Source organism: Haemorhous mexicanus, chromosome 2 (assembly GCF_027477595.1).
Source record: "Haemorhous mexicanus isolate bHaeMex1 chromosome 2, bHaeMex1.pri, whole genome shotgun sequence".
NCBI lineage: Eukaryota > Metazoa > Chordata > Aves > Passeriformes > Fringillidae > Haemorhous > Haemorhous mexicanus.
The window spans coordinates 30,793,968-30,815,478 of record NC_082342.1 but is presented as its reverse complement, the minus strand read 5'-3'; the positions used below and the strand labels follow the sequence as shown (position 1 = coordinate 30,815,478).

Here is a 21,511-nt window from a genome sequence, read left to right as displayed (position 1 = left end):
AGGAGGGGGAAGGGCAGCATGTGGTTTGGGGTATTTTCACCAAATGTTAAATCACACAGAATATTTCACTCGTCTCCAGTGTGAGATCACGACATGACTCCTCTGTAATGAATTCTTTATCTTGGCAGCTCTCCTGTTCTCTCCCAACAGTGCCTCCCTCTCCCCTTCTGGTCCCAACGCCGTAACATATGGTAGTATTTGGAGAGCCACTTGGGCCTGGGAGCAGGCCTGGCTGCCCACACCTGCGCGCCCCCCGCCTCGCCGCTCGGGCCACGCTCCGGCACCAGGCCTGAGCTCGCTCCTTCACCCTCCTCAGGGGCACACCGAGAGCTGCCATGGGTGCTGCCATGTGGCCCGGGGACGAGATGTGTCACTTGGCATCCCTGTGAGCGTGTCACCCCAGAACTCCCCGCACAGCCTCGGTGAGGCTTCTCCTTTGGGGGGCTGTGATGAGGGCTGCTTGTTGTCTCAAAAGTGATGATAAAAGTACCCAAAAAGCCCCAAGAGATTGCACAGAATCCATCAGGTTGGAAGGAACCACAGTGGATCATCTGCTCCAACCTCCCTGCTTAAGCAGAGCTCCTAGAACCACATGGCACAGAGTTGCATCCAGATGGTTCTTGCCTATCTCCAGTGAGTGAGACTCCACAACCTCCTGGGGCAACCTGTTTCAGTGTGCGGCCACCCACACAGCAAAGTTCGCACTCATATTCAGGTGCAACTTCCCGGGCATCAGTTTCTGCCCGCTGCCTCTTGTCCTGTGGCTCGGCATCACCGAGCAATGCCCGGCTCCGTGCTCTGACACCCTCTTTAGCTGTTTACAGACACTGCTGATGTTCCTTCCCGAGGCTGAGCACCCCCAGCTCCCCCAGCCTTCCCCGTCGGAGCGAAGCTGAGGCGGCCGCCCCGGCCGGGCCCAGCGCTCCCCTGGCGGGCAGGCTCCGCCCGCGGGCGCCGTCTCCGGGGCGACGCGTGGGGCCCGCGGGGCCGGCGGGGCCGGTGGGGCCGGTGGGGCTGCCGCTGCCGCTGCCGCTGCCGCCGCCGCCGTTGCACCGCCATGGGCCCCAAGCAGCCTAAGTCCGGCCGGGACACGCCGGTGTCCATGCTGCCGAGCTGGGAGCCCGCGCTGGTGTCCGCCCGCCTCGAGGAGGTGAAGGCAGCCGAGGGGCAGAGCCGGCGGCCCGGGGGAAGGGGGGAGCGGGCTGGAGGCGGCTCGGGCCGCTCCCAATACCCGGCCCGGGCGTCGCAGCTGCCGGGAGCGCCGGGGGGCCCCGGGGAGGGCCGTGAATGGTCCCGGTGTGCGGCGGAGCCCCCCTGCCCCTTTGCCCCCCGCCACCGAGCGTGGCCCTGCGGGTCTCTTTGCTCCTCCTCTCCTCGGCACTTTCCTTTCTGGGCTCTGGGTGCCAAGTTTCGGCTCGGAGTGAACTTTTTATAAACTGCTGAACAACGAGGTTTGATGGAGGTGCTGACACAGCATTAACTGTAGCGTTGAAAATGTGAGGCTGTAATTTTCCTGCCCGAGTGTGTGCAGCTAAAAGGCACTTTTTTTTCCTTTTTTTTTTTTTTCTTTTACAGAGTGTGAGGATCTAAAGGCATATTTAGGTTTCCAGGTTCTATGTAAGCAATGTAATTCCCATAAATCTTGACTTGCAAGAGAGAATTTGGTTTCAAAATAGGGCGGTAGTTTTGCAAACAATAATATTTATCTCACATGTGTTTATCTAGCACGGCTTCTGCAAGTGAGACAAATTGCTTCCATGGTTTCCTTGTTTTCTGGATTCCTGTTGTGCCCTATCTAAAAAAAAAAAAAAAAAAAAAGAGCAACTTTGTGTTTTAGCTGATGCACGTTTGTGTTTTGTTGGGTTTTTTTCTTTTAATATGCCAGCAGCACTGGTTAAATATGAGGAACTTTTAATTCAGGAGGTGGCTTTTAAACTGGCTAATTGGTTTTCCTGAAAAGCTCACAGTTGTCCAAAAATCTCTTAAATATTTACTCGCTTTTACTTTTATTTGGTAGTAACCATTTAATTCAAGTTTAACCAAACAAGACCACTTTTTGAACAGCTTAGGCTGTTGTTTCCCATTTTTCACTAGGACACAAATTTTTAAGTAGAGTTCTAAGATGCTTGAGCCCTTTCTGACGTGTGAATCTTGTCTCTTCTCTTGGGAAACATCCCTGAAGCGTAAGAATGAGGTGAAGGTTCAATCTCCATCACCTACTCTGTTCCTGGTCTTCCTCCTGTGCTTACTAGCAAGGTGCCAATTAGTGATTATTTTTTTTTATGGTGGTGTTTATTGTGGCTGTGGATATTGTGCAGTGAATTCACTGAACAAGGTGCTTTGTATGCTCTACTGCCTCTACACATAGTTTATTACATTTCTTAAATGCAAACCATTATATTGAAGTATTTTTAAAGGTAGGAAATAAAATGCTCAGAAGTTAGGAAATGTTAAAGTTGGTATTATTCTGGACCACTCATTGAGGCAGATGAAAAAAAAAAAGTTGAATGTTCACTGAATGGGGCAAGAATTCTGTAGGGAAAGGTATGTGATCAACTAATTAAAGATTATCCTAATTCCTGTACCCATGGGGGCTGATTTGAGATTCCTTGTTTCCATAATTCTGGTATTGTCTGGCTGCTTTCTGTTCCAGTTAAGCTAATTTAATTTTCTCTGCCATGCTGTTCATAGATAGAGCCTTGGGAACTTGGGAAAAACTGTCCCCTTGCTGTGGTCACCTTGAACTCAGGCTTCTGAGGTGCTGGGCAGCCAGAGAAATTTCTGCAGGAGTGTTCTTATTCAGCTCTTACAGTCATGGGCAAGAGCACACTCGGTGCAAAACTGTCAAATGCCAGCAAATTTCTTCTGAGCATGTGTGAATCAAGATTCATCAAGTGTGGCCAAATGTGGGTGTACATAATGTAAATAAACATGCTCTGTAAAAGCAAATCTTTGACACAAGTACGGCTCTGCTGCCAAATTTAATTCCTTCCTCTTGAACACAGAGAGCATTGAATATCTTAACTACTTAATCACATAGGGGTTTTTATTAAAGGATAAACATGATTTTTAAAAATCACATCTCATTCTGCAAATAGTCTAACCACACTTTCCCTCTCCCCACTCGCCCTACCCCAGTAATCATGCAACATACAAAGTTTAAACTCGAATATATAAAGCTCAGGAACTAAAAGCAGTCTGTAAAAGAGAGTGTTGAACAGCTTCAATTTTAAATCTCACCAGACATAGTGCATAAAACTTACTTCTTACTCGTCCTCAATATTGTCTATGAAATACCATATGAATTGGAAATGATTTGGGAGATGACAGGAACTCCTATCAAGTAAATAAATGTCTCTCCTCATAATTCATATGTAAAGAATTTTTAGATCTGCTTGTACCAATTTGAAAAATATTCTTTTCCTTTATTGAAGGCAAAGGGAATTTACTACAACTGGTTTTAAATTGTACCAGATAGACCGAGTGGTGAAATTTCACATTTTAATGTGTTTATGACTTACACTATTTTATTAGTTCGATCTATGAAAAGCATTTTACCAGTGCTGTTAAGATTTTTATGAACGGGTATACTAACTAAAATATGATTTAAATGGTATTTACTAACCAAATAATTGCTTTTACTAAATGCACTGTGAAAACTGGCAAACACACAACTTGAAAATACATACGGAGGAAATATGGATTTTCCAGAGCCTCACATTATAGTTTATGTATATCTTTCTTGTTTGTAATGTGCTGTGCAGAAGAACATGGAGTTGCAAACTGTATTTGCCTTCAGATATTTATAATCTATTTTGGTTGGGCTCACTACAGAATTAAATTGCAAAATATAAATTAAGATTCTTAAGTAGTTTTAAACTTTGCATGTGTTAAGTAGCTAAAGGGTGATATTTACTAAGTAAATGGTGAATTCTGGGCAAATACAGCCCTTAATTGAAATAACTGTCATTTATTATTTGTTCTTATTAACTAGTATAACTGAGCATAGCAGCAGTAAGCCATGTTCTGTGCTGACTTTCCATCTGTATGATTCCTCTCATTTCATTGGCATTTTAGGGCCTGAAAATTGAACTTAAAATCTTGTGAAACTTCTAAAAATGTTCTGAATAGGATGGCTCCTCTTTTGATTGCTATTCATACTACTTCCTCTTCAGAGAAAAATTAATGTTCTGTTGAGCTTTGATATTCTCTCACTTGCCCATGTTGTACAGCAAAAGCTCAGGCTCTTAAGAACAAAAGCCATTAGTAAATGTGGATGTGTCATCAGCCATGAAAGTGGGTCTGCAGATTTCCAAGCAGAGATGTCACCTTAAGGCTACAAAACTCCTGATAAAAAACTTTTCTTAGTAATGCCAGTTGTATTTACTGGTTTACGAGCTCCCTCATTGTTGAAAGTAAAGAGTGCTAGAGTTGTTACTACTCTAATTGTTCATCAATCACTAATATGCTTGATGCTCAGATGTTTTGAGTTTGAGTTTTCAAATTATTCTTCTCAGCCCTTACAGGTAAATTTGAAATTCTGCTGTAATGAAATGAAATTACTGGTTGTTGTCCTAAGAGGAAAAAAAGCCCAAACAATCAAACAAAACAAACACACAGCAGGTAAAAAAGAAACCCAAACAAACAACCAAAAAAGCAACGAAACAAAAAAACAGTAAATCCCACAACAGTAAGTACCACGAAAATAAAATGACATATACCCAGATTGTCTGGAAATAGGAGGAGGGTAAGATGGCTGCTTGATGCTTTCCTTGGCCAAAGAGATCTAGAAATTGGTGCTGAAAAAATAAACAATATACCTGACTTGTTAAACTGTCTTCCTTAGAACAGCTGGCCTTTTGTGTCTAGGAAATGAGGCAGAGAAAACAAGATAGGTATAAAAAGGAAGGAAAAAAAATTGTGTGCTGCGTCTGCTTTTTTCTTCAATGTGAATTAAAATTAGATATTTTCTTTACCTACCTATGCTATTCCAGTACTGCTGTGATGAAGATATACAGGCTATGTGTGCTGGTTTTTAAGAGCTGGGAAAAATCACATTACAGAGGAACACAATGGAGCCTTGAGAGCAAAATCGTGAGAAGATAAGGCACCTTCTGTGTTTTGTGAAAGCAAGGATTTTGAACAGCCATTTGCTGCTTACATGGAGCTTCCAGAATTAGGTTGATGTTGCGGATTTGGAGCCTCTCCAGCTGAGGGACATAGAAGTTTCCCACACAGATGGTTATTTCTAACACCAAGCGACTTTGGTGCATTTCAGCTCTTGACATGGCTAGGAGTTTTAAAACCAGGACAGTGTCATTTGTAGCAGTGGTTGCCACTGGATGTTTTCCAGTGAAAGTGATCTGGCCTGCCCTTAATTGGAGTTTGTTTCAGATTGCTTAAGCAATATTCAGTTGCCAATGCCACATTTCCAGCTTCAATTTTCTTTTAAATTCACATTTGAACCAGCATTGTTGATTTTGTGGGATATCTGCTCCCTGCATTTTGGTCTTCTTTGTGCAGTTTGTAGTGCTCATGTTAAATTCTCAGTGACAGCCTCTCTGGACTGTTTCCATGATTTTCCAGTAGTTATTTTTATGTTTTTTTCTATCCTGTTCATTAAGCTGGGAATGTCATTTGAGGTAGTCTTAGGTTCACTAATCTATCCTCTTTCAGATCCTTTCTCAAGCCTTCATACTACAATAACATTTGAAAGAATAAAACTAAGTAGAGGAGCAGTTGTATATTGAGGGAGAAAATATTTTTAGAGTAACCATATACATTTTACTACTTTTCCTTCACATTTTTATGTTGTGATTTTAGGTGGTGAGCTGTAGAAGCAGGGTCTGTTTCTTCTCTGTCCTTTCAGTGCCTTGAACATTAAGGATACTGTTACAGGATCGATAATATAAACGCAGTATTGCAAAAATATTAGATTTTTAACCTCAGAAAATAGTCTAATCAATTAAACACCTTGAGCTGTGTATTTATGCTGCACATTGACTATTGACTTCAATTCATGGTCTCAGTGTGCAGCTTTTCTGAAAAATGATCTTTAAGGGCTTCAAAACTGGTCAGTCTAGAAATAGATGACATGCTATTAATGACTCCGGGAAGTCCAGATCATTACTAGCTGTGAAGATGTGTGTAGCTGCTTCAGATATTTACTAGCTACTTCCAGCTCCCATTCCCAGGTGCTGCACTTTTTAAAGAAAAGCTGTTTCTTTTCTTCATTTAGCACTACAGAGGTATAGGCTGTCTCTAATAATAATTAAATTTTTGTGCAAAACTCTTGTATCGAGCCGCATATACTTCTGTAGAATTAAGTAAGTTTATAATTTTCACTACCAGTTCAGTTATCTTATAGAGGCTTATTGCATGTATTTTATTTTGATGTATTAGCCAATGGTTTGCCTGTAGTATAAATATTCTCATAGCTGTTCTGTGGAGCAGCTTGTTTCTTTGAAGCAGAGCATTTTCAGTGGGAAGAACATACGGCCCACTGATGATAATTTCTTCTTGGACAACAAAAATCTGGAGTTGGATAATTTTGTTTGTGTAAGTCCTGTTGTGTTTTTTTAAATACTCATTTTGCACAAGCAGGACCTACCCTTATGTTTTGCTTTGGTGGTTTGTCACTGGCTGCTGAGGAGGGCACCACAGTGGAAATAAGGAAAATTCTCTTTTCTTAGAAAGGCTTTTAGTACTTTTGTGAAGGAAGGCCTCATTGCTCAACCTGAAAATAACTCTGAAAATGTCTGGGAATTATATGAGCTTGAGAATAAGAATTTGAAGAAGGAATCTGAGGATGGAGAAAGTTTGAAGTGGGATTGGATAATGAAACTAGAGACTAGCTGAACAAGGAGACAGAGGACAAGAGCTGGGGAGCAAGTCAGAGGTGGGGGAAACATTAAGACAAGTGGTGTGACTCAGGAAAAGAGAGTGGAAAAGGAAGGAGAAATTAACTAGGAACAGTTGTGACCAAGGGGTGAAAAAATAAGAGAGGACAATAAGGAAGAGAGGTTCCACAGACATTGTTGTTGCAGTGTTATTAAGCGGTGCTAAGCAGGATTAATTTGTGGGCAGCAAGCTATCAGCATGTTTTAAGGAGGAACTAAAGAAGGCATAAGGCAAGATTTTAGAACTCTCTGATAGATTTTTATGTATATATATGTGAAGAACTGCAGGAAGTTGTGGGAGTAAGCTCTGTATTACTGCTGGACCATGCTTACCATAGGATCCTGAGTAGAACCTGACATTCTTGACTCTTGCTGCTCTTGAGCTGTCAGCATCTCTCTGTGAGACTTACTGGACCTTGTTTCCCTCTCTTGGTGGTCATCACTGTAGTGATAATAATTGCTCCATTAGCTCATGCCACAGGTAGATGGTTTTTCTAAAGATTCTGTGTGTGCTGGTCAGCACTGGAAGCACCAGGATACTGCCACATGAGAGCATTTCAATCTCAGTTCTGAGAGCCTAGAAAATTATGCATTTCCACACAAGCATGGGCATCTAAATACTTTCTGTTCAAAGAATGCTGAAGTTTTACTGTCCAACTCTTGTCAGGTATTCAGTGATAGCTTTAATCCAGATCAGGTGCAACTCCTGTGCATGTTAACAATATTGGAATACCTAGAGCTCTTTCACAGTGCTGTGCACCAGTAGCTACCTTGCAGCTTTAGGCAGAAAGACTTCAAAGAGCAAAATGAAATTCAGTGCACTTGATGCAGTCCCCACTACTGCTGCCACTTCGCCAGTGAGCAGTGTCTGCTGCCCCAGTGCAGCTGGACACTCATAAATTCCACCACGTTTGCACACTCCTAGATCATCAGTGATGTGCTTGATCTCTCTAGCACTTCATAATTTAAAAAACTTGAGGTTTATTTTGTGCTGCAATAAACCATCAAAGAAGTTCATGATGTCTGGAGCTGTAGGCACCCTTTTGGATTAGTTATCTGATCTGTAGCTACTTGCAGTTTCACTTAATGACCCAGGTGATCTTTACATCGTTTTTTGTTTTCCTGAATATTCTGTGGTTAGAAAAATGGGGCATAGTCATGTGATGTTATCCTTTGTTACCCTGAGTGTTTGACAAACCATTTCCCATCATACAAACATGCACTGTTTTGAAACTTGAGTCACCTGTGGCTTTCTCCCATCCCAAGCCATCAGTTACTCAAATTGTAGACATTTGGGTAGGCTTTTTACCAGCTAAGAAAAGGAACAGATGAAGAATGGTACTATAAAACTGGAAGAAGATGCTTCTTTTACCATCTGAGTCGTTTTCTTAGAATGGTCCTTTTCCTCACTTTACCATAACTCAGCTCCTGTTTTGTTCCTATTCTACAAGGACATTGTACATAATATAAATATATTAAAATATTCAGTATCCTAAAGTCACCACCCTATCTTAAATCTCTTAAAATCTTTCTTTGCTATAATGCACACTGGACTGTGACTGCTCTGATTAATGTGACTGTCCTGGGACTGCCTTGATCTGACTGAATTCCCTTCCATGTTTACCTTTATGCAGCTGCATTGATATCCTTGCAGTTTACACATGCAGACGTGCATTGAAAAAAATTAAAAATTGGTGATTCCTGTACATCACAACCATTACAAATGCTCCTAGTTCAGCTACCACTAATGCTGGTAAAGAATACTCAAGAGTGAGATGTAGAATTGCTGGAGATAGCAACTCTGTGAAAGGGATTCTAGTAGGAATGTGAAAGACAGTAACCGGTAAAAGTTGCTTAAGTTACATAATTTTTAAGCTTTTGTGGATGTACATCACTAAAGAAAGTGTTCCTGTCTTCTCTTGTTCTGCATTTTTAATAGTGCTGAAAACCTTTTTTCACATTACATGATGTGTATGCTACCGCAAATGTTTGAAAACTGCTAGTGTTTTTAACTTATCAATATTGTAGTGTACAACTTGCCATTGGTAAGTAATTTTTCTTTATTCCGAATATTTAGTGAAACCATGCAAGACCCATACTATGCATAAAAATACCTTCATAAAACATCATTAAAATAATGCTACAATGTACTGAAAATAGTATCTGGGCATTATCTAATTCACAGGATGAGGGAGCTGAAAATTGCTAATTTTTCTCTACATCGAATAATCACAATAATACATATATTCAAAACTCACTTCTTGTTTGTTGCCTGAACTGTCTAATCTGCAAATCCCATTTAAAAGTTAGTACATCTTTGTGCGATGCTAATGAATCATTTGCATGCGAAAAGGTTTAAGGCTGTTAGTAGACATATTTGTTTTCCGTGGCATAATGCTGCCACCTGATGGCAGAAAGAATTGGGACAAAGTAATAGGGGCTTTTTCGAGTTGCCTGCAATTTCAGTGGTTGATACAGTGATGTTTAATTTGTCTTAAAGTGACATAAAGCCGTCTCTACAAGATTACTCTTTGAAACTGTAGCGGACTTTTGTTGGCATGAGTTTTAATACCTTAAATATTTTATTTTGGAATGTAGGATGACTGGAAGCCTAGCATCACTTTCGTTGTTGGGACCAAGATTGAGGATGAAATCCACACCCACGCCCTGGCTCTTGCTGTGCAGGTGCCACTGCGAAAACTCTTCAGTGTGGTAACATCTGAAGACATTTACAAACAGGTATTTCAAGATAGTAACTCTTAATAATGAGCCAAACTGTAGATGTGACTTCTAGATCCCACCTTCTTTGGTCTGTGGTAATGATAAACTACTCTGTGGAAGTTTCAAAAATTACACAAATTCATAGAATCGTTAAAGTTAGAAAAGATCTTTGAGATCATCAAGTGCAACCTTTGAACACTACCTTATCAACTAAAGCACAGCACTAAGTGTCACATCTAGTCATTTCTTGAACAGTTCCAGGGATGGTGACAGACATTACCACCTCCCTAGGCAGCCCATTCTAAGGCTTGACAACCCTTTTTGTGAAAAAATTCTTCCTGATGTCCTGCGTAAACCTGTCCTGGTGCAGCTAGAGGCCATTTCCTCTTGTCCTGTCACTTGTTGCCTGGGAGATGAGGCTGATCCCCACCTTGCTATGACCTCCTTTTAGGGAGTTGTAGCAAGTGATAAGGTCTCCCCTGAGAAATGGATTTCTCCAGACTAAAGAGCCCCAGCTCCCTCATCCACTTGTCATAGGACTTACTCTCTTCTTACTAGCTTCACTGCTCTAATTCATAGGAGTTAAAAATGGGAAAAGAAAAGCTTATGATGTAAGCTGCTCTGCTCCCTGTAAGTGAAGTTTTGTTACAGACTTTTCTTCAAGGTGCTGATCACAAAAAACTCCCTCCCTAAGGTACAGGGTTGCCATAAGATGATTCCTCACTGTTTTGGAGTGTGAGTGTAGTGTTTGCAAAAGGGAATAATGAGTAAAGTATTTTGGGTAATGAATGCTTTATTTACTTGCAGATCGCAGAATCTGGGCGTCAAAAGGGAAAAAAGGCTAAGGATGTGCCTATGTACTATGAGGTATGTTAAAACAGGTATTGCAGAGTCAGTGGTCTTTTACACTGAAGTGTGTAGAGCTGTGTGCTTTTGTTATACATTCTTGAGTAAATGCAAATTTTTTTGCTCTAGCTGGTAAAAACATTCAACCATCTAGATACTTAAACTGCTTTGTTTCTGGGATACCAGCAATATTCTTTCAGATTGCTGATTAAGTGATGACCAAAATCTGTTTCAGGGATAAGAGTTTAATTTTTGAAGGATATGTTACATGGTCATATTTTGATGGTGATATCTCAAATTACAGAAAACCTGTCAGACTCTTCTGTCTCAGACCCTCCCAATAATTTAGAAACTTATACCTTCATTTATGGATATGCAGTCCCCTATATGAAACACTATTCTGTGTGCCAGTACCCATGAAAATCTCAGTTTGATGTAACCTGATTCATCTAGTGGGCTATGTCAGCAGGGTTTGGAATCATGCTTAGCACAAAGAGTACTTCCTCCTACCCTGTTAATGTTTTACTTACAGCTTGTGAGAGGTGATAAAATCCTGTGATTAATTAGAAGATTGTTTAAAATTTTCTCAGGTAGAGTTTTATGGTCCTTACAGACCTGGAGCGTAAAGAATTTTGGATCCCTCTAAAAAGACTTTGTTTGTGTTTTATTTCTGCAATGACTAATAAACTTTTTATGTGTCTCAGGTTTTGGTGGACTTTATAACAGTACTTTTTAGCGACAGTCTGCTTTTCCAGTAATGCCAGGCTACTATCTGAACAAGTCCCTTTGGAATTATTTACCACTGAAAGGACTGTGAATTTTATGCAATTAACCCTCTTCATTTAGGACTAGCCTCCCAGGCAAACTCACCCTTATATTACCTGGTATGTAAAACTTCTTCAGTCCTACTTGACAGAAGGATTTTGAAGTCTAGCTCTAAGCAGAAGCTTTGTATGATACCTGCATTTAATTACTAAGAGCAATTTTACTTGTGAAGTGGACACTTATTAAATTCCAGCTGTCAGTGCTGTGTCTCATTAGCTACTTACTTTACTCCTCAAAGACATTTTTTTCCTCCCCTCCTTTAACACAGAATATAAAATGCCTGTTCTGACCTTTTGCTTGGACTCAGTTTCCGTTCAGGCTGTAGCAAATTAAAGATCGATCATGTTGCCACAGCATTGAGATCCCACCTCTCTGGGCAGAGTTTGTTCCTGAATATTCACATACATTCTATGTGCAGTTTGAGCAGGCAAAGTTTCACTGCTTCCACTAGCAAAGATAAACAAATACAAGGTTGGCCCAAACACAGGCTTGTGAAAAGTTCTTCTGAGAGCAGCATTTCTATCATTTCCACATACTGTTCTCTGTGGCAGGATTCAACGTGCTGCCATTTCCAAAAGTTTCCATATTCATTTTTAGAGATATTGTGAGTTTCATGACATTCAGTGGTCTTTGAACATCTGGCATGTAACATGTGTGTGAATTTGGGGCTAATTACATGCATAGTAATGTGGTTATTATTGGTATTAGTAGTGATGTAGTTACCCATGCCATTGGTCTTACACTTTGCATCCACTGAAATGCAGGGGTTTTAATAAATTTCAGTGCAGCAGTCTGCAGTGCTTTGAAGTCAAGAACCTTTAACAAATGGTTCATGATACACTGCAGGCTAATTATATCATATTAAAACATTTCCTGCTGTCTGCTCCAAGTTATTCCCCTTCAAGCTTTCTATCATTTCATTGTTTCGTATCTCATATTACTCTTACTGTACAAAGTGAAAAGGCTCAGGGCAGGGTTTATAAATATGTAGCTAAAAGATTTCCAAATCCAGGAGAAGTAGGTGTCCAACACCTTTTCTGACTCTTACATGACTTGATGGGGGTAGGAGTCCTGCTTGGTAATTTTGTACTTAAGCACTTAATTGAATGATGATAGGCTGATTCTCTCATAAAGACGCTGAGGAATAATTTTTTCCCTTATATATGAAAGGGAAAATGTTATGCTTCCTGTAATACATGAACAGATTTCATAATTTATTAACGTACAATTTTTCTAAAAAGACCTACTTGTCTAAAAGTATATGTACAGATTTTATCTAGCAATACTAAAAATATATGTACAGATTTTATTTAACAATTAATTAGAAATAGAAGAGAGAGGGGAGAGAGAGAGAGAGTTCAAGTAGAAAATAACACCACCCGTGGATCCAGCAGCACCCTGTTAGTCCTTCTTTGCTCTGGGCTTTTTGGTAGTGGGAGGTCCCAAGATCATTCAAAGCTTTTCATTATCTCTGCATTTTAGCAAACAAAGGAATTAATGCTTGTTGGCTACACAGTTCTCTTATGCTATTGATTAAATTATACCTCACCTCTAATGCTAGTTAGTCTGCCTGCTCAGTCTTTCTCTTCTTTTGAGTCGGTGGGTTTCTGGGATCAGTGTTCTGATTCAATACCAGACCAATGCCATGTTAATTTTTTTTTTTTGTCTGATACATTTAAAAAAAAAAAAACTCATCCTTATATCTGCTGGCATCTGTTGTCTCTTATTTTTTTTCTTTCTTCATTGAATCTGAAATAGTAAGGACTTTTAAGTTACTATTAAGTTATCCAGGATCTTGTAATCCCACCTGATTTATGTGAATTATCTATGATATTCACATGTTATGAGCAAGCAAACATAAGATTTCAAATCACATGCTGGAACTTTAAATATTTAAACAGAAGATAATACAAAATTTTGACTACAAATCATTCTACTTTTTGTCATCACTGGGTGTGCACAAGACCTGTTTGATTCTCCTGTTCCAGATCTGCATGACAGATTGTTATCATACAAAGCCTCACTTTATTTTACCTCCTTGCTGACAGGGAAGCAGTGTCAGCTCAGAAACTTCAAACCTTTGGATGGATAAAAGCAGGAGAAGCTCCAGGCTTACTGTCAAGATACATTACAGCCAGCCCTTATCACTAGGCATACTGAGATATCAACTAGTTGTGCAGTTTCAATAACAAACCAAGGAGATCCCCAAACTAGATCCTTCTTTTGCCAAGCATAATATGCATAGTTTTGCTATTAAAATCCAGTTCAGTTGAGTGCTTGCGTTTAAATCTTAATTAGCTCATGCTTTGTACAGCTCATTTAAAGGACTGAAAGGTATTTGGTTAGAAATAAAATCTTATTGTTTTAAAATTATTTATGTTGTACATGTTTGGGTTTTTTTCCTTTGAGCTTCTTGTTATTGTTATTGTTGTTTTTCCCCCTAAGATTGTGATGCCATAATCCTTGAGAAATTGCATATTGTTCACAGTACTTCTTGCCTTAATAGCCAATAGACCGTAGCAGATACAGAAGAATCCTTGAGTTTTCTGGGTGTACATGAAACAGATTCCTCTTCTGTCACTTCCAAAACAAAATATATAACCAAGATATGAAGAACTTCTGTAGGACCGTAAAACATAACAATTAACAAGCCCAAGTTGAAAAAAGTTAAGTAAGTTTGGCCAGGAAGCAGTGGATGTAAAGCAGTTTTCAAGCAATCTTGTGAATTTATGCTTTGTTAGGAATGTGTAGAGTGTAGACCTATGAAGTAAATGTCACTGTAGTAAGATTATTTGAAGCACTGATCACATTATGATGTAGAGAGAAGGTCCACTTTAGATTGGAACTGAGTGTGTGTTTCCTGGGATAGGTGCTCCTGATGTAGCATGAAATGTTATATAAATTTGTATATTGTAATATGTATAATTATATTATTTTTATATGTAATTATTGTTAGGTAATAGATATATTTAAAATATATGTTTTTAAATATGCATGCATGTGTATAATTATTCAAAACTACCTTCTATTACTCACCCCAATGGCCTGAATTTCATTTTTAAAAAAGTTAAGAATAGATGTTCTCTTTCTAAATATCTTTCATATCCTTTCTTCAGTAGGTCTTATATACCTTATACCTTTCTATTACCTTATATTGTTCTATTGTCTATGCCCATTTTTTAGACTTTCATCATTGTGTCTAACAATATCTTCAGAAAAAGGAATAAGGAGGGTAGCACTAGGGATATCGAGTATGCATTTATTTGTGTTCATTATAATAAACTCCTAGGGTAGAAAAATCAAAAATGTTGGGTTTAGCTTGATGAAAGGGGACTTTTAATGTCAGAACATAACACTTATGGGAAGGAATATTTTCACCCAACTACAAGCTCAGAAGAGTTGTCTGCCACTGGCAGAAAAGCAAACCCAGTAGTAGCCAGGATATAGGGCACTTAAGAAAACTGTTTCAAACATAATGTTAGTCAGAAGTGTTTTTAAGAAAGCCTTTTAATTTTGTGTGGAAACATATAATCAAAGCTTTCCTATTTTTGTGTAAGTGTATAGATTTTGACACAACACCATAAAAAAGGTTGTGGTCAAGATTAGGCTTTCTTAAAAGTAAAGATAGCCCTATCAAAACCAAACCTCACTCTATATATGCGTGCCAATAGAATTCTGTTCTTAATCCAAGTTAGAAAGATTTTGTTTTCATTCCAATTGAACAAAAATAATTGTAGAAGTTGGTGTAAAATGGAACAGCTCAGGAGCCAAAACTTATCTGGTGTCATTGTTTTCTTGAGAGGGTTTGACAGAAACAACCTTGGCAGCCATGCTGAATGGTTAGAAGGATAGAAAGACTTAATTTTATTTTTCATTCCAGTACAAAATAAATTTCATACTGCACTCTTAAATGTCATAATAAAATGGAGCAGTTTTCCAGTCAGCCTTTGTCAAGTGGCATTGTGTGGATGCAAGTGAAGAGAATTTTATTGCACAAGGACTTGGCCCTTACACTGTGTGGATACGCAGGGGTTTAATGTGTACACTTGGGAATTGTTGTTAAATGAATATGCCTTTTAGGGAGGTACTGGCTTCAGGGAAGGTTAAGGGACTTTAAATCCTGCTGCGGGCATTATCTACTCATCTGTTTTCAGTTCTTTTCTATCTGTTACCAAGCTCCTACCAGTTTATACTACAGAATATAGGATGCTTTATGAATGATCCACTAAATGAGGTGGTGTATTTACCTGAATTATTTAGTGTCTTATCTTCTGAGGAGGGTTTATCTACTATGTCTGCTGGTTCCTGGTATTTAGGTCAGTCTACTTAAGAGGATGTTGGGGAAAGAATCTGTTAATTTTGGTTTAAGATGTCTTTGCATCAGCCTTTGCCATTGTCAGAGCATCTGATGCCACTGCATGATCAGGTGGCCTGTGTAGTCCTTTTAGTTATCAAATTGTATGGCTTCCCTTCAGATTTAATTATTCCATGAGAGGAAACCGTTGCTGCTATGAAGCAGGCAGTTCTGTAAATTGTAACTGTTCACAGTTAGTTTGGGTGTCTCCAGTTCAGTATCCCTTTCCAGGAGCAATGTGTCATGTTAAGAAGTACCAACATTTTTAAATGTTAAAACTGGGGGAAAAAAGTCTAGAGCTTTAGCAGGAAAACGACCTGTGTTTTCTAATTCTGTTTCCTAAAGTCCTAGCGGTCATGTTCTGTTATTTAAATGAGGCAATTGACATGCACATCTTCTAGTTTCATTTCAGAGTAGTGACTCTTCATAGTCCAAAAGCTAGGATTTTAGAAACAAGCATTATTATTTTATTACTGTTAGTTGTAATTATTTGACCTGAGGCCATTCGTAATACTCAAATTGTTAGAAATATATTTTCTAGGGAAGACATTTGATAAACTTTTGAATTTCATTAACCTATTTAAAATCTGCTTTAGAACACTGATAAGACTTTGGGTTTCCTTCACAGATTATTAGAGTTCCTGCCTACATACAAATTGATATCAAATTTCTGCTTTTTCTGTGCAGGTTTTGTTGAGATCTCTGTGTAAGTAGAGGAAACAGCAATTATGTCTGTGAGAATGTCATCCTTGAAGTGCTAGAGGGACTCTCTGAAGTAGCCAAAGGCAATGCTGTCTTCTGGTTCTTTGTCTTCAGAGTTTTTGGGGGACTGTAATAGATTCATTAAGGACAATAACGTGTATGACATTCTTCTCAAGTACAGCAACTAATCATAAAATCCTTTGTCTCCAAATTAAACAAAAAAATCTCAAAGCCCTGTTGCAAAGCTGGACCAACCAAGGTGGAAAGATCCAGTTTTCTGGTGCCCAGTCTACAAGACCATTGGAAATACCTGGCCCAAATATTCTGACGTGGCTTAGAAAATTCTGTCAAGATGTAGCTGGATGGCTTCTGCCAGCACGAGGTTTGATGAGGCAATTTTGTTTCTTAATCTTTTTGTTCCACCTCTGATTGGGTTCTCTTCCTAGCCAGATGCAATGTTAGAGAAGCATGACTAAATCTTTTAGCTTTGTGGTGTTCATTGTGTGGATTCAGTTGGCTGAAATTGCTGGAGACAATTTAGTTCTCAGAAGCTTAAAATATTCTGTGCCATAATGGAAAGATTTACTGGGCAGATTCATCCCACTGAAATGTAAACATTTCAGTATTTGTTCATAGCAATATATCCCTTCATCTGAACACAAATCACAACAGAGTGGCCTGTCCTCTTTTTCTAAAAGGGTCTGGGTTCTGTAGGGGTTCTTCTGAAATCACTTAAATGCTTTTTCAACTATTGCCTCCCAATCAGTGTTAAAAGAAAACAGATATATGAAAAGTCATGTGAGAAAACCTTCCCTGTGCATAGAACTCCTTCCTGAGAAAGCAGTGCTTATGCCTGATCTTTCCAATCACTGGATATTTGTATCCCTTAAAGCAGTTAGGTTTTCATAGGAACTAATGGTCAGGGAGCCATAGGAGGTGCACATCCCAAGTGGGAGCTCCTGTATGAGATCTCTAATCTTGTTATGTTGCTTATTTTCATGTAATGTATTTTCTCTTTTTTACTGAAATTAGGTTATTCACCATTTCTGTTTTTCTTAAAACACTATATAAGTACTTGACATAATGCTGTACATGTGTGTTAAAAAATTCTCATAGAGCATCCCTGAGATTAAATCAGTTAAAATATCCCCTCAGGTTGCAGATTTTCTGTAGAGAGAGGTTTAGAGAACAAAGTTTCTAACAATGGATGATTCTAATAGGTTTCTGCTAACCAGATCAAGCTGTGTTGTGTTTTGGCAAAAAACAGACTCACTCATATGAGTGACAAGTTATTTTTCTAGAGTACAAGCAGCCATTTGCTTCTGCTTTGAGAAATGTTCTCACAATAGAAAGGAAGATATTTAGCACATGAACAGCATTCATATTTGCTCAGTATTGCTTCATTTTAGTAGGCTGAGTTGAAAAGAACTCTGTGGGGTACAAGGAATCATCAAATCCTCTTTAATTATTTTCATTCTCTGGAATACATCTTCACTGAGTAACAAAGATGACTCATTTGGCTTATCTTAGGTTTTACAGTCTACCTTGTGGATACATAAGCATTACATGGAGCTCTGCTCAGATATGCAATTGATTTATTGATTTATGTGAGTCCTTAAGATCTCTTTGTACTGTGAGTCATTAAGTCAGTAGTAAAAGATAATGATTAAGCAAGTGGTCTTTTGACATCATAGGTGGGAAGAGGTTCTGAGAGTTAAAATGAACTCAGGTGAATGGTCTAATATGAGAAACTGAATTCTTTCAACACACTGGAGGTGTCATCTGAAAACAAAAGTTATTTCAGTTAGCTCAGATCCTTCCTGGTATTCTTTCAAAATGATTGCTTGTGGTATGCTTTAGTCAATGAAATGACAATGACAGAGTCAGAAGTATTTAATAGTATATGTAAAGAAGTCTTCTTTAGAAAAACAAATTATGAGTATGACGCATGCAGCTTTTGTCTCCTAGTCTGTCTTAAAAGTTGCTTGTGAAGGACTCATAAGACTGACAGCGGATTATAATAAGTCAAGATCACATTTTCCTGTGCTTTTATTATTTTGCTCAGGAGAATACATCTGAATAGCAATTACCAGCTTGGTTGTGTAATCCATAGACCCTCTTGACTGATGACTACCCTGCTTCAAATTAACTTGAAATGTGTCAGCAACTAAGGGATTTTACTTATTTGGTTCTTCTAGGAACTATTAGGTTTCTTTTAGGAAGTGTTTGATGAGTCTGAGGCATATGTGATGGTCTGGATTTCTTACAATTTCAAGAACAAGAGGGAAGACAGGGCTTTAGAAAGCTCACTCTGGGTATGGGAGAACTACACTGTGAAGTGGGCTGACCACTGTTCACATGTTACTGCTGCCAGGTAGTAATAAAGCTGTGAAAGTTTATAATCTAATTTATCTTTTTGGAAGGTTTTCTGATTATAATTTGGCAGCCACAATTGTTCTGTATCTTGAAAAAGAGGCATTTCAAAGAAAGATAGCACAAAGACTCTGGCTTGAAATGTTTCCCTAACTTTTAAGACCTATCTCCTATCTCAATGGCGCTGACATCTGTCAGTAGTGTAGGGTCACTTACAAGCACTCATGCAGTGTTTGGGTGGCTCCAAATACATGCCCTTTGCACTAGACAGCTAAATCTCTGCGTGCTTCATACTGCCACCATATGAGATCAAATACTGCATCACCAAAGCCTTTCTGCACTTCACCAGTGTGACCCCTGCTGTGTGAGGAATGCTACGTTTCCTCTTGCTTTAGAGGAAAAGAGGCCCTACCTAACTAAGTTTATCCATCCAAGTTTCCATGGTTTCTCACATAAGAAAAAGATCATCACTGGTGGGATGAAGTATAGCCCATCGGTAACAAATCCACTTCATAGAAGCTGAAAAACTTCCTTCTGTATTCCTACCCAGTTTTTGTCTTGAGGTTTTTGTTTGTTTGGGTTTTTTTCACTTGAGGCTCTGTAGATTTTTAACTGTTTATGCCAGGTGCCTGCATAGGCACAGGACCACAGATGAAGTAAACATGGATGTGTAATAAATTTAATTTCTTTTTATCTACTGTGCATGGATTGATCTATGTTCTGTCCTTAGGATTGGTTTTAATTTCCTCCTGTATAAACCATATTTTACATTTCTGCATGAAAAGATACTTGCTTTCTTTGTATTGCCAAATGTAGTGCACTCATTCTGTCTTTGTTTTATTTGTGTGACCTCTTTCCACAGTCATGGAATGTATTCCTGTTAAATAGTTTTGGTTATGCTTCTCATGGCTCACATAAGACAATTTGTCCTTCCTACCCACTCTACTTCAGCAAGGCTCTTCATTCCTGTATTTTCTATCTACAAAATAGGAATAATTATTATGGTAATAATTATTGCTTTTGACTGGTAAAATGCTTTAAAATTCTCAGGAAGAGTGGGGTTTAAGAATCTAAGCACTTTTTTCTTCTTCCATGAACAATAAATCAGAAACTGCCATTGAGCTGAGTTACTATATATACGCTTTACAGGAATCCTTCCAGAATCCCTCCATTTCCCCTCTACTGTGTTTCAAGAAATGTGCAACTCATCTGCATTAGACCAGTGAGAAGCATCACTTAAGCATTGTTAACATCAATTCTGAAAAAAAAATGCATGAGAATTTTTCTCTCTAAGGGAAACTACTGATATGATATTTCTACCAATGTCTTTTTCTTTCAGAGCACCAATTTGTGTGCCTAGCTCTGGGCGACTATTTTTTGTTGGAATAACTAGTAGCTCCTAGTGTGCCCACAGTGTGTGATAATTTTTAAGTCTTGTTCTTAATATGTCCTCGATTTTCTTCTGTGGCTCTGATGTCAGTGGGTCTTTCCGGAAGCCTTCTGTGGTTGGCTTGTTGAGCTAGTGACCAGTCTTACTTTGAGTACAAAACATGCAAAGCAAAACTCATCTTAATCATGATGTATCTTCCTTTGTGTATGTTAAGATCATTAGATTTATTTGTGTTGCAGGAGCAGGATTGTTTTGGAAGGGTTTTGAAATGCATATGTTTTGGTTTGTCTCCCTGTTATGCAACTTGGAGTAGATCTGAATTTTAAAACATTTCTTTTTCTGCTCCTTGCTTTTGTTTGCATGAAACAATGATTTGGCATATAATGGTCTGGATTCTGATTTGGCTTTGCTTTATTCAGAGAAGCATTTCAGTGGCTACATTTAGGTGAGAAGTGAAAGTTTCTAAACTAGGCAAGAATCTACAAAAGCTCAAAGCTAATGGTGGTGTTTGCATTAGACAAGACACAGTTCAGTGAGATGCAGTGTGCACCTTCATTGTCTCAGTATTAGCAAGCAAAATTGACACCATATGTGCCCAACTGTAATTGCTCCATGAGGAGAAAAGAGAAACATGTCAGAGCATTTGAGTAACACCTAATTCAGCCCATGGTTATAAATAAAGCTGATGGTTGCTTAAAAACAAAAGTAAGAAAATATTATGGTTATATTATTCCTCAACAGCGCTTCCTACATAGGTGAACTTTATTACAGAGACAACACAAGTGAAAAGAAACATATAACAACTTTTTAACGGTATTTTTATGTTATTTTATTTTTTTCGCAGTAAATAAAGTGGTTATGAGGCTCCAAGGAAAACGGCCCAGATGTTAGTGAGTTGTATGAAATTTAGTGGAAACAAGCTGTAAAAAACATAGTCATAAAACAGCCTGTCAATGCCACACATCTGGACAATGCAGCTGTATGTTCCCGCTGCTGTCATCACCCTAAAAAAACTCAATAGCCTTATTTCACCCCAATTAGGCTGCATACCAACAGAATCAGAATTACACAGGGAGGGGGTGTGTTTGCACCAAGACAGACCCTCTCAAATTCACTTCAAGAAGTTTTTATCTTTCATTTAGGGCTGGTCCCTCAGACACTGGTCACTTTGTAAACAGTACTGCAAACTATTCCCCTTGATTTGCTATCTGTTATGTGCTTTTTAATTTATTGCTTTATAATATGTAGTTGCTTAATGTTTTTTCTTTGTTTAAAACCTAAAGAGAATTACCTTTTCCTGTGAGAACTCTGTGTCTGTTGACTTTCTCATAAATCATAGAAGTTTTTTTCCATTCTAGTTTTATCACATACTATAGCTGAAATAACTTTATTTGAGGTCTT

The 21,511-nt window shown here is 38.8% G+C and overlaps 1 protein-coding gene across 1 annotated transcript in view; it reads left to right on the top strand.

Moving 5' to 3' along the window:
* Positions 1-1,057: 1,057 nt before the first annotated feature.
* Positions 1,058-21,511, top strand: part of SPAG17 (sperm associated antigen 17) — an 85,885-nt gene continuing 65,431 nt past the window's right edge. The window contains exons 1-3 of the mRNA XM_059840345.1: positions 1,058-1,150; positions 9,498-9,638; positions 10,428-10,487. Of these exons, the coding sequence (XP_059696328.1) occupies positions 1,058-1,150; positions 9,498-9,638; positions 10,428-10,487 (294 nt within the window). The remainder of the gene's footprint in view (positions 1,151-9,497; positions 9,639-10,427; positions 10,488-21,511) is intronic.